Here is a 13,083-nt window from a genome sequence, read left to right as displayed (position 1 = left end):
CCTCCATTTAAAGACAATATCCCATGAGAAGATTTTATTGTTCTTGCTAATTTATTGTCAAGAACCGTAATATGGAATGATCGCATGCATGAATCGCCATATTCTCAAGCTGCACAAAGTCCAATATAATGTGTTGAGTACCATACACACCGTCCATTAGATGACATTTATGATTTGGGCCTAATCGGGAAATCCATGACTAATCCATAACTAAGGTGGTCCAAGCCAAATCGAACAGGGATGAGGAGATGCGTACCATTCAACCAAAGGGAAGCACTCCCTCTCCCCCGCTTTCATTCCTAAATATACAAATATGTGTATTTTAGCATCTCCTGAAGTTTCACTAAAAAAATCTACCATTGTCCACATGTTTCTCCGCATTTCTGGTTATCTGCAATATTATCAGAGAAATTGATATTGTTTCTGCATCCCCAGCCAGCAAAACTTGCAGCGATACTTCGAACACTACATCCATGTGAAACAAAACAGCTTATTCCATGCTGAATTTGGCATCTTAATGTTTCATCCCCTGCCTCATTATGTGAATGAATCCTCCACCAGCATGGCATGCATCTATGCAGATGCCCATAACCTTTGTTCAGTGTCCAAAACCAAGTTGTTGATGAGAAGATTTTTTTGGGTATGCCATGTTCCACCTGCATTTTACTAGTTCAAGTACAGATGCTACAACCCATCTCTCAAGACTATTAATACAAACTAATACACTAGTGTTTGCACCTTGGGAAGGAAAAATTGTCAGTAACAGATGGTATGTACATACTCTACAGAAACCCACACTAGTATGCTATCTCAGTTTTCAGTGAATGCACACAAGAAATCAATGGGTGAGAATCCGAATGCATCATGGAAGCCCTACCTTTTCACCTTCATGATCAAACAGATTTAGTAGTCGATGTATCTATCAAGGTTTGAGAGCCAAAGAGATAAAAGAGGCTTACAATATTGGCAAAGAAGTTAGCCAGCAAGAGGATTTGCATGGATGGTTACACGATTCAGCCTGATCTCTGCAAGCGGTCGATCTGCGTGTCCTGTTGGGGTCTGTAAAAGAGATTAAAAGAGGGGTGCAAATAAGCTATTTCAGTTGAAATTAAATAAGTACGAGAAATGCTCCAGTGCTCTCATAGCACTTCTAAGTTACAGTGATTCGAGTTGCATCGTCAATAGATTTGAACTATCTATTATAAGTGGATATGAGTTGCGTGTAACCCTTGTAACCCAAAGCTGTGAGGCCCACAGCAATGTCCATGTGACATCCACTCTATCCATCAGTTTGCCAGATCATTTTTGGATGTGAGCCCAAAATTGAGACAGATCCAAAACTCAAGTGGACCACACCACAAGAAACAATGGGTATTGAACACCCACCATTGAAACCTTCCTAGGGCTCACCGTGATCTCTATATGCCACATAACCCACGCATAAGGTGATTCCCTCCAGGATATAGGAAGTTTGGATGGTATATAAAGATCACGGTGAACCTCAGCAAGGTTTCAAAGGTGGGCGTTCAATACCCACTGTTTCTTGTGGTGTGGTCCACTTGAGTTTTGGATCTGCCTCATTTTTGGGCTCACATCCAAAAATGATCTGGCAAAACTGATGGACTGAGTGGATGTCACACAGACATCGTGGTGGGCCTCACAGAGCTTTGGGTTACACAGGTTCTATGTAACAAGGGTTACACGCAACTCGCATCCCTATTAAGTCCAGAACACATTTCACACTGTTATGCATAAATTTCACTGATCGGATGATCCAATCCATCCCTCATCTGGCCTTATTTTCTATCCCCATCCCTTTTGCTGGCCACGGATGGAATGGTTACATTGCCTAACAAAAGTGATTCTTTACAACCATAAGCAATCCATAATGGGCCTCAACAAATAGATGGATCAAACCATTGGTTGGACCTATTTGTGTAAACAATCTTGGCCATCCATATTAATGCCATTGATGAAATGGCTAAGATTTGTCAAATTGTTGTATGTGTGCATGGTGGCCTATGAAATGGGCCTTGTACCTAATGAGCAGTCTGGATCAATGTATTGGACTGTGTCCCAGGGCAACTAGGAGCTCTAGAAATTAGTGTTCTGAGCACCTCGGAGCATTTGTCAATAAATAAACCAGTCACTACATTTCACAAAGCATATAACAGGAGAATGGAATGGTGTGAGCTGGATACATAGATCAGTTGAGGCAATAAAGACCCAAGTACCTTTTCCATGAGATCGAGAACTTCAAACCCATGAATCACTCTTCCAAATATAGTGTACAATCCATTCAGATGCGGTTGCTTCGCAAAACTGATGAAGAACTGGCTCCCATTTGTGTTTGGCCCACTATTTGCCATTGAAAGTATCCCCCTTGCATTGTGCTACAAAACCAAATACCACAACAGCCAGGATATTTGTTAGTGCAGCCCCTGATTAGTATGCCAGCCTGAAGGATGGACTCATGCATCAGCAAAGGCTAGTTAGATGAGAAGTACACACTAGCTGAACAGTATTGCTCAGCCCAACATAACAGTTTACTAAGCTGATTAAAGCCAACGAAAGATACCAGGCCCCGTTTGGTAGACAGTTAAAAATGAGTTCATTTCCTTTTAGCTAACAGTAATTATGTATTAGAGATCTTGAGATCTCTAAATGATGAGTTCAGGATGTAATTGGGTATTAGAGATCAAGTTCTCAAATACATAATTATTGTTAACTAAAATAGATTAACTCATTTTTAGGCATCTAGCAAACACGGCCTAATCGTCCAAAGACAATAAAACATTTGGTTAGGAATAAGAGCTTTTCCACCGTTGTGTCTTTGGTCTTCCTATGATTCAGGGCACGTTGGGTGTTTTCACCTTTTGGTGTGGATAGAATTCTCTGCCTCTTTCTCCATGCACATAGCTTCTCACCAGACTATATGCCACCTTAATGGTGATTCGGGATGCAAAAGGCTTCCTTCTACAAATGCAAAACCGGAAATAGTGCCCATCCCAAATGTAATATTTGAATCACCCTGTATGCCTGATCTGGTGGTGATTTCAGGAACATCCAAAGTGGTACCTTAATAACTTATTTTTTGCATCCTACATTCATTCAGCTAGGTAAGCTGGCCCCATATAGCTGGGACAATGCTATGGTGATGATGATGCTTTCATTCAGCTAGGATAACTTAGACACAGAAACCAGCTTAAGATGCAGCTTCGAGATTAAGAAGGCCTGGCATGGAGTACCTTGAGTGACTCTCGTATCTCATCATTGAACTTTTTCCCCCAAATGCTGGTCCCGCCTTTACCTGTGCCTGTGGGATCCCCACCTTGGATCATAAAACCTTTGATATTCCGATGAAATATAGTGCCATCATAATAACCACTAGCGCATAGAGCCAAGAAATTCTGTATCAAAATCAAGAATGGGAAAGTATATTAAATGCTTGTGAGATCATGGGATTTAAGTGACATAACTTTCACTATTCTCCCTCGTGTAGTTGTTTTTGCATGCATGTATGAGTAGAAATGATAGATTTTCCCAAGGAAAGCAGGAAGCAAGCGATAAACTGATGATTTTATTTAACCGATAAATGAGTACTATAGATGGTTGCATATGCAAGAAGTGTATATATATATAGAGAGAGAGAGAGAGGTGGGCAACTTAGGCCCTATCCGGTGGATCCGACCCGACCAGACCCAACTCGGTACCGTTCTGAACAGAACCGACGGTCTGATCGGGCCTGATTGATTCTGATGGTCCAAATCCGAAAATATTTCGAATCGGGTTCGAATAGCACTGTATCCAAACAGATCCCGTCCGAATACCCGGACCGAATGGGTCCGAACTGACCCAAACAAACCCGACCCGGTTTTGACGTCGGGTATACAATAAATATCAGCCTGATCAAAAACTTTTATGGCCTCCAAAACGTTTTTAATGGTCAACGTTCATTCAACACTGTTTCCTACAATGTGGTCCACTTGAGATTTCTACGTACCTCATTTTTATTCTCATAACATAAAATGATCTATAAAAATAGATGGAGGGCATGGATGAAACACATACATCATGGTGGGGCCCACACAGCACCGACCACGGGCCATTTGCTGGTGGCAGGGAGTAGGCGAGTAGCCCATCCGTCAATACCGTCTGCGTTCCTCGAGCTCCGAGTTGTACGAACGGTTCAAAGGAGATCAAAGTTATATGGCCCCCACAGTGATGTATTTATTATATCTACACCGTTCATATACTTTTAGAGATCATTATAGGACATTATCCAAAAAATGAATAATATCGAAAGATCATCTCGACCACACCACAAATAGCAGCAGAGAATGATTTTCGCCGTTAAACAATTCGTGTGGTCTACTTGATAGTTAGATCTGTCTTATTTTTCGTCTCAAGCCTTAATACGAGGTCACCAAATGGATGGACGGTTTGGATATAACACATACCCCATGATTAAACACACACAACTTGCTAATATAGATACAAAATCAAAACTGTGCATGTGCTTGCGTGAAAAGCAATTTCTTGCCGTGCAAGTAAAGTAACGTCCAGTGAAAACCTGAATACGCAGGTGAAAAGCTCTTTCAGAGCCATTTGGGGCCCACCTTGATGTATATGTTTTATTTAAGCCGTTCATCCATTTTGACATATCAATTTATGCCTTGAGCAAAAAAATAGCATATATTAAAGGTTGAAGTGGACCACATTATATGAAACGTTAAATTAAATTCACACAAATCCGAATCGTACCCAACTCAATTCGACTCGATTTCTCTGACCAAGTCGGACTCGGTTCAGGTCAGGCGAATTATGTATCGGATCTGTTCGGATCAGGTGACCAGGATTTGATTCCGGATCTGATCGAGTACGGGTCAAACCATTGCCATTTCGGATCTGATCGGGTTGAACCCAATCTGCTCCGATCCGGACCGATGCCCACCTCTATATATATAGACACACACACACGTATATGTACGTGTGTGTGTGTGTGTGTGTAAGATTTGCAATAAGCCATATAGAAACTCCAATTTTAAAAAATATACCATGTCTACGACCCAAGAAAGACATGCCACATGCACACAGCACAGCTATTACAGAAACACCTATATTTAACTTTGTTCTTGTTTTTTAAGCAGTATTTATTAGGGCTGTAAAGTGTAAACAGGTACCAGGATCTGTTGATACCTCAAATATACAACCCAGTTTAATCAAGATTTTGGGCTGTATTATGAATAGGATCAGGTTTGGATCCATAAAATAATCTGGTCTGGTACCAAAATATATGATTTTCTTTTATATTAATCCTTTATTTAATTATATTTATATTTATTATTTAAAAATCATAAAACTCATTTTTCTAGTATGGACCCAATTCTAGATCCAACCCGTTCCAAATTCTAATTCACGTTCAAATTTGGACCCAACAGAGTACCTGAATCCAATTGGATTTGGATTTTGTACCTCATAGATGGTGCCTATATCAGAACCAAATGGGACTTAAGATTCAATTGTTGGATCCAGATATGGATGCACCAATACTCAACCTGAACCCGACCCATAGACAAGCCTAGTATTTAAGTTTCCTAGAGGGTTAATATGGTGGGTGTTGGGAAAGGAGTTTCAAGATGTAACATGATTAAGAATATGTATAACGGAGCGGTAACAAATGTGAGTACCGTTGATGGAGAATCAATTGAGTTTTCAGTTACCATCACCTTGCACTATGGGTCGGCATCCAGCCCGTACCTTTTTGCATTGGGCTATGGACGAGTTAACTAGGCATTTACAGGAAGAGATCTCGTGATGCATATTGTTTGCAAATGACATAGTTTTGATTGATGTGATGAGGTAAGGGTAAACACAAAGCTAGAACTATGAAGGAATGCTTTAGAATATAAAGTTTTTAAAATTATTCGGACAAAAATAGAGTGTATGACTTGGTCAATCAACTCACTGCCTTTGACCGGGGGGGGGGACTAGCCTCATTACAATGCAATTCTCTTCTCTCTTATGTCCTTTTTCTTTTCTTTTCTTTTTTTATTGGAAAGGTAATGAAGATTTATTACTAAGAAGACAGGAAAAAAAAAATGACTAAAAACACAAATTACAACCAGCTTAGAGAGGAGCGATTGAGAAGGATGTTGCTCAAAAAATGAGAGCTGGGTGGAAGAAGTGGAGATTTGCATCTGGAGTTTCATGTGACCAATGCATACCAATGAAATTGAACGGGAAATTTTATTTATTTTATTTTTTTTAAGAAGAATTGAAGGGGAAATTTTATAAGATAGCTTTAAGACCAATTGTGCTTTATGGGACAAAATGTTGGGTAGTCAAGGAATTATATGTTCATATGATGGGTGTAGCGGAAATGCGAATGTTAAGATGGATAAGTGGCAAGACAAGGAGGGAATGAATGCATCCGAAGGAACTTAGGAGTAGCATCAATAGGTAATAAGATGAGGGAAAGTAGACTTTGATGGTTTGACCATGTGCAACAAAGACCTAGAACCAGTGTTTTAAGCATCAACGATATCAGCCAATATATCCCACCATATATCTTGTATCTCATCTGTGTGATACGAAACGTATACGTAGTGGGATATATCCCACATGTTCGATCCGGTAAGCATTTCCGATGTTCAACCCTTTTTTTCCTGTAAATTATGTTAACTCAATGTCAAATTGTTACAAATACATGATTTTTCATGTTTTTACATGAAAAATCATGGATTGGGAGCTTCAATTTCGAGATTTGGAGGAGATGGGCCGAGTTGCAAAAAATTTAAATTTAAAAAAAAAAAAAAATCAAAAATTTCCAATTTCTCGCAAATCAGTTGCAACCTTTATGTCTAAACATAAAATCGAACATGTATGTAACCTGATCTAGTGATTCTTCTTTTGCTTTTGAATATATTGATTGTGTTTCCACATGTCTTCTTACATTTATAAATTATATTAATAGACTTGCATCAATTCAATTAGACAATGCATAGATTAGGACCCCATACAAAGAAAACCTATTATCTGCACTTGTTTTTTGTAATGTTTTGATTTATAAGTGTGTATTGATGTCTTTTTTAACAATCATTGAAGTTTCATTGAAAAACTCAACTAATTTCCCTATGTTTCTAACAACAGCGATACATTACGCGATACAACCTATATATCCCATGCGATAACCGATACGTATCCATATCCCAAGGGTACAATACGCAACACGGTACTGATATTTCGAACACTGCCTAGAACTGCACCGGTTGGGAGTGAGTCAGTTCAAGTTGAACTCTCTAAAAGGGCAAGGGAAAGGCCCAAAAGGACATGAGTGGAGGTAGTAAGAAAGGACTTGACAACTTGTGGTTTAACTGAGGATGTGGCCCATGATAAAGTGGCATAGTGTAGACGAGATTTGTGTAGCTGACCCAAATTACTTCGAATAAGGCTTAGATGATGATGAGTTATCAAACAATCTATTGCACAAATATAGTTTAAAGGATGACGATGCAAATATTTCAATCGATGATGATGGTAATGATTAGTAGAGACATACTAAACTGTAAACTGCAACTTTTTTCTTTTTTTTAGGTACCATGGTATGTCCATCGTGCGAATAGAATATGACCACGAATCCAAAGGCCATAGTGCCGATGTGTCTACAAGAATATACATACAAACCTATTGTAGCAAACTTCCAAACTTCTATGCTCACAACCCTTCACTTCCTCCCACTCAAGCACATCTCTTTCTTTTTTGAAGCATGTTTCTTCCCCTTAAGAGCTAGACTCTTGTAAAATAGTTTACAATGGCATGTCCATCGTGCGAATGGAATGACCCAGAATCCAAAGGCCATAGTGCCGATGTTTCTTACAGGACTATACATACAAATCTATTGTAGCAAACTTCCGAACTTCTATGCTCACACCCCTTCACTTCCTCCCACTCAAGCACATATCTTTCGTTTTTTAAGCATGTTTCTTTCCCTTAAGAGCTAGACTCCTATAAAATAGTTTAGCAATAGTGTAGAAATGATGTTGACTCTTCCACTGTGCAAATGGTGTAGTTGTACAAAATCAAGACCAATCAAATTGCTGACTTGATTCTGTGTGGAGCATGAACCAAAAATCACAATGAGTAGATGATAGCAACCATCTGATTTGCCCTTATAATTTGGACCATTCACTATTTTACTTTCAACCCTTAATTTCATACCCATCAATTTGATGTTAAGGATTGCTTCATAAGTGTTATTTTTCAGATATGTTCCACCCATGATTTGCCCTAAAATTTGGATGGTCTAGATAGCCTTACGCAAGTGCCACATGTGAGGAGAGGGCATGTGGCAGATCTCCCCTAAGATCTTATCATTTTTATCCTTCTTTTTTTTTTTTGCTATCTGTCCTACTTTTTCTCTTGGCTCTTTTTAACTCTCCCATAATAACCTCTCTCTCTTATTTCTATGTTTGAAAAGAAAACCATTCCCCCATCAACGACATCTCTTTTTCTCCCACGTAATATCCATGGTACCATCCCTTCTTCATACACAAACAGTCCTCTGCAATTGTTTGAAGAGCATGCAACATCCGAGCTCTATGGGCCCACTAAGATGTATTTCTGACAGCCAAAGTATTCAATAATTGTAATAATGGCCTTAACAGCTACAGCCGTGACAATCAAGGTATTGAAACAAGTTTTTTTTTTTTTTTCCGTCAAAAAAATAAATAAATAAACCTTGTATTGGCCTTGTAACGGGCCATTATGGGGTTGTGACGGGCATTATGGGCCATTTTTCCGTAATGGCCGTTACGGGCCTTTTTTTTGTAACGACCATTACAAGCCCATAATGCGTAGCAATTCCCACTGTTATTGTTCCGTAACCGCTTTTGAATTTCTTGGTAACAACTCTGTTTTTCAATTAAGACACGTAATGTTAGGACTTGATCCCAAAACTCAAGTGGTCGACACCACAAGGAATAGTAGTGACAGGACACCCACCATAGAAACTGTCCTGGAGCCATTGTCAAGCAAGACTCACCATGATGAAGAGGCGTGTTAAAAATAATAATAATAATATATTAAAAAAAAAAAAAAAACCAACCACATTAACTGAATTTAGAGGTTTTAGGGTGATTTCACATTGCTTCCTTAGTGTATCCTACCTATGTTTTAAATTGTGCTGATATTTGTTTTATAGGGTGAAAATGGGGTGGAGTTACACACAAATCATGGTGGTGTTGCACACGCTTGCTATAACTACAATAGGTGCCATCCACACCCAAAGCTACCTACCCAGCCGACCCCTCTGTCTCACACAGGAGCTCTCCAATGCTGGAGATTGGCCATAGTGGGCCTTTGATCCATTGTGTTGCTGACACTCAACTCCATCACGCATCATCACGAGTAACAGAATTTCAGCATAATAGGTATAATTCAACAAAACATGCATGTTTCATTGAATAGACTGTTTGATTGAACAATTCTATAATCAACTGTACATATTTATGATTGTCTAGATTAATCGATCATATGTGTAGACTGTAGAATTGGCAACTGAGGTCACAAGAGTGGATGGAGCAGTATCTAAAAATTGAGACCATCCATGCAAAGATATAGAGGGTAAGTCTTAACTTTCCAAGAGGGATGCTTGTTGGGCTTGAAAACCCTTTTTTTGCTTTTTGCTGATCCACGGCATTGTTGGGAGGTCCTACTTGTATTGGAGGAAGTAGTGTATCATGTACCCATTCACATACCACGTACAAGAGTGACATGCAATCAAGGTAACCATGCAACAACTTTGGAAAATCATATGAGCGATGGCATTAGAAACAATAGCAGCAGTAAGGAAACCTTGGAGTTTTGAGTTTGGTTGACAACACATCCCTGCCTTACCTTATAGACTCAACCAATTTCAAAGAATTTAAAATTAAAACATAACATCTGAAAGCATAACATATGAGGCAGCTCACTCGCCAGTTATAAGATGGCCAGATAACAGGGCACGTAATGCTAGACACTAAATGGTCATACTTACTAAAACACCATTAGACGATGGGTTGTGAGTCAGTATGGGGGTAGAATACGAGTCAGAGATCCGTGCATATGGCACATGTGTCAATGATCTTGGCCCTTTATCAAGCAGGGTGCACTGTGAATATGTCATATATCAAGAATCAAGGAAGTCCATTCATCAAGTGAGGCACACATACATGTTGAATTTTAAATACTGCAGAGTTTTTTTGTTCTAACAGCCCATTTTTTGTCATAAAAGTTTGACTTACCTGATTAGTGGACCAACATTATTTTTGGTCAATGGCATGTTTCTAACCGTCCATGATGGCTTGGTCCATGGCATGCTCATGGTGAATCCTACCTGATAATTGACCCAAATTTTTTACATAGGTATATATGCACAGATCTTTGCATGTATTCCACCCCCTCATATGAGGGGTCACTCACTAAATCATGGACCTCTGGCAATTTTTACTAATATGTCATACAAAGTACTTCGGTGATGAGTATTTTAAGACAATATGGGTTGTTTTGTTCTTTTTTTGAAAGGTAGGGATTTTATTGCTGAAGAAACAGGAAAAACACAGAAACAACAAAAGACCAAAAGCAAACAGGAAACAAAACAAGAAAAGGGAAAAAGCTAAAAGAACCAAAAACTACACAAAAACTGTCCCCAAGACAATATGGTTTTAACAACATGTTTCAGAAAATCTAAGTATTTACCAATACTTATGCAAGCTTTCCCTTTCATTTCACTATAACTTCATCAGTTTTCAACTTTCATGTTTCCATTCATTTTCTCAGTATTTTTCACCAACCCCGAAGTCCAATCATATGTTCATAATGAGAGATAATGGGATTTTATTCATAGACTAAACTGTCAAGGGATTCAAAGCACAGATTCACACTATGGCTGTTTATATTTGCACTTATATTAACTTTGCTTCCAGCTAGAAGTGGTCATTTGGAAGACTGAAAATTGGACTACCTGTAAATGAAATATAGGTAAATGATTTACAGGCAGTGTTTGAATGCTGAAAAATGCCTGTAAATCATTTATAGGCTATAAATCATTTACAGCTTTTAGTTGCAAATGAAATCCCTTTGAAAAGCTGTGATTTCATTTACCTGGTATCATTTACAACCTAATGGCTATAATTTTGAACTTTTAGCTGCAAATGAAACCCCTCTAAACAATTTACATGCTATCCAAACATAGATAACCATTTACCTATAAACAAATTATAGCTTAAAGCCAAACAAGATAGGCTGTAAATGATTTACACCTGCAAATCATTTACCACTTACAAAATTTACAGGCATCCAAACAAGCCCTATGTTGTAATTATAGTAGCAAGATTTGAGATAGTTGTTATGGCACTTTGGATAGTTATATGAACTATCCCACCAAATTGTTGGTGTGGCAACTGCTACAATGATTTATTCTCTGTAAACCATGCTAAAATAATCCAAAAATATCCTTTGCTCTTTGAAAGATACAAAATGAGATAAAAATGGCTCTAAGCTGCTCACCAAATTTTTATCACCGTTTATAGTGCAGGAAATTAATTGAGTAATCACCTCTCATGTAATTTGTAATGCAAATCCCAAAAGGGGGAAGTAAATAGATCAAAGAAAAGAAGAAAGAGATTGTGGGAAAGGACCCAACAATCCTCAAGTCTTAAACTAGAGAAAACAAAAGAATTTTGATAAAAAGAGAATATCATTCAACTATCTTATTCCATAGGCCTAGGCTTAAGCCTTATTTATAATAAATACTTACAATCTGCAATAAAAACTACGGAATATAAAAATAGAATTCCTAGCTAGCAAAATCTGAAAAATAGGAAACTACTTTGATATTTTAATTTTAAAAAAAAAAACAATTGAATAAGAAAATTCTAAGATTACTTCTTAGAATTTTCTTATTGCCTAATATAAATATATCAAAGGAAATTGCCTAATTTAGAATTTTAAAAGAAATGGAAAGTAAGGATATTCCTTAATGTAGAGATTTGTCTAAAAATGAAAAGTGGGCCCTTTCTTGTGCACACATATGGAGCGTGCACGTGTGACATGTGGGGCGATCACATCAATTTGGAAGCATGATTGCTTGTGTATTGACACATGTAGATCCCAACTTCCATAAATTAGTAGGAACGACATAAGAAGATTCTCCACGTGATAGATGACGATATATTGACTAAGCAATCACTATTTCAGCACCTTTCTAAGGCTGCATTCAGATGACACGACTGAATTGATGTGTGAACATTCCGTTCAATATAGAGGGAAACAACCAAAATCTGATGATGTTTCGTACTTGAAATGAACGTAATTGCAATTCGAAGAATAGTCCTCAAGCGGCCCACTCTTTGCACGAATTGGATGTTCTACATATGTAACATGTTGGTGGGGAGGGAGGGGGATTACAGTCGCTGTAAGTGATCATAGATCATTTCTCTTTTTCATTATCGAAAACGAAATTCCATTAAAGAAAGCCGTAAATGGAAAGATTGGTTTTCAAACCTCGGCCGTCTTGGGGACCTCGTCGCATGCGATTTCGCACTTGATGTCTCCGAGATTCGTATGCAATGTAACTGACTGCATCAAAAGAAGGAAGAGAATAAATGAAATCTAAGGAAAGAAAGAAAAGGTTATCAGGAGCTGAGTATTGAGATGACTACTAACCATTTGACAAAACGCTTCAAAGAAACTGCGGAAAAAGGAGAGAATGCGAGCGTCGGTTGCGAGTGAAATATGGGATTCTGCACGGCCTCCTGTTGGAATTTATTTTTGCCCTGCTTGCACGTGCGTTCGCTTGACATCAAGAGCGCTTGTGCGCGGATTGGGTACTACCAGGACATAGCGAGAGACGGACGGTCATGTCAGGGGCTTTGTGGGGCCCACCGTGATCTATATTTTTTATCCACGCTGTCCATTTATTTTGACCGATTATTTTAGAGCATGAAAGAAAGAAGTAGGCAGATTGAAGGCTCAAGTGGACCACACCAGGTGAAACAGTGGGGATTTAAAGTCTACTGCTGAAAATTTCTTAGGGGCCAC

General features: G+C 38.5%; 1 protein-coding gene across 2 annotated transcripts; it reads right to left on the bottom strand.

The window, feature by feature from the left end:
* Nucleotides 1-300: 300 nt before the first annotated feature.
* On the bottom strand, nt 301-12,854 carry LOC131246385 (peptidyl-prolyl cis-trans isomerase CYP18-1). Of its 2 annotated transcripts, XM_058246467.1 has the most exons (6): nt 12,709-12,854; nt 12,547-12,621; nt 3,249-3,410; nt 2,235-2,393; nt 960-1,059; nt 301-656 (listed from the first exon to the last, which is right to left on the bottom strand). In XM_058246467.1, exons 1-5 carry the CDS (start codon nt 12,709-12,711, stop codon nt 976-978), a joined length of 483 nt encoding a protein of 160 aa, XP_058102450.1. In that variant the 5' UTR covers nt 12,712-12,854; the 3' UTR covers nt 301-656; nt 960-975. The 2 variants fall into 2 exon arrangements, with proteins under 2 accessions (XP_058102450.1, XP_058102449.1); XM_058246466.1 differs by lacking the exon at nt 301-656 and having other exon boundaries at nt 683-1,059.
* Between the last annotated feature and the right edge of the window lie 229 nt (nt 12,855-13,083).

This window comes from Magnolia sinica, chromosome 5 (genome assembly GCF_029962835.1).
Source record: "Magnolia sinica isolate HGM2019 chromosome 5, MsV1, whole genome shotgun sequence".
Classification (NCBI taxonomy): Eukaryota; Viridiplantae; Streptophyta; class Magnoliopsida; order Magnoliales; family Magnoliaceae; genus Magnolia; species Magnolia sinica.
This window is presented reverse-complemented; position numbering and strand designations above follow the sequence as displayed.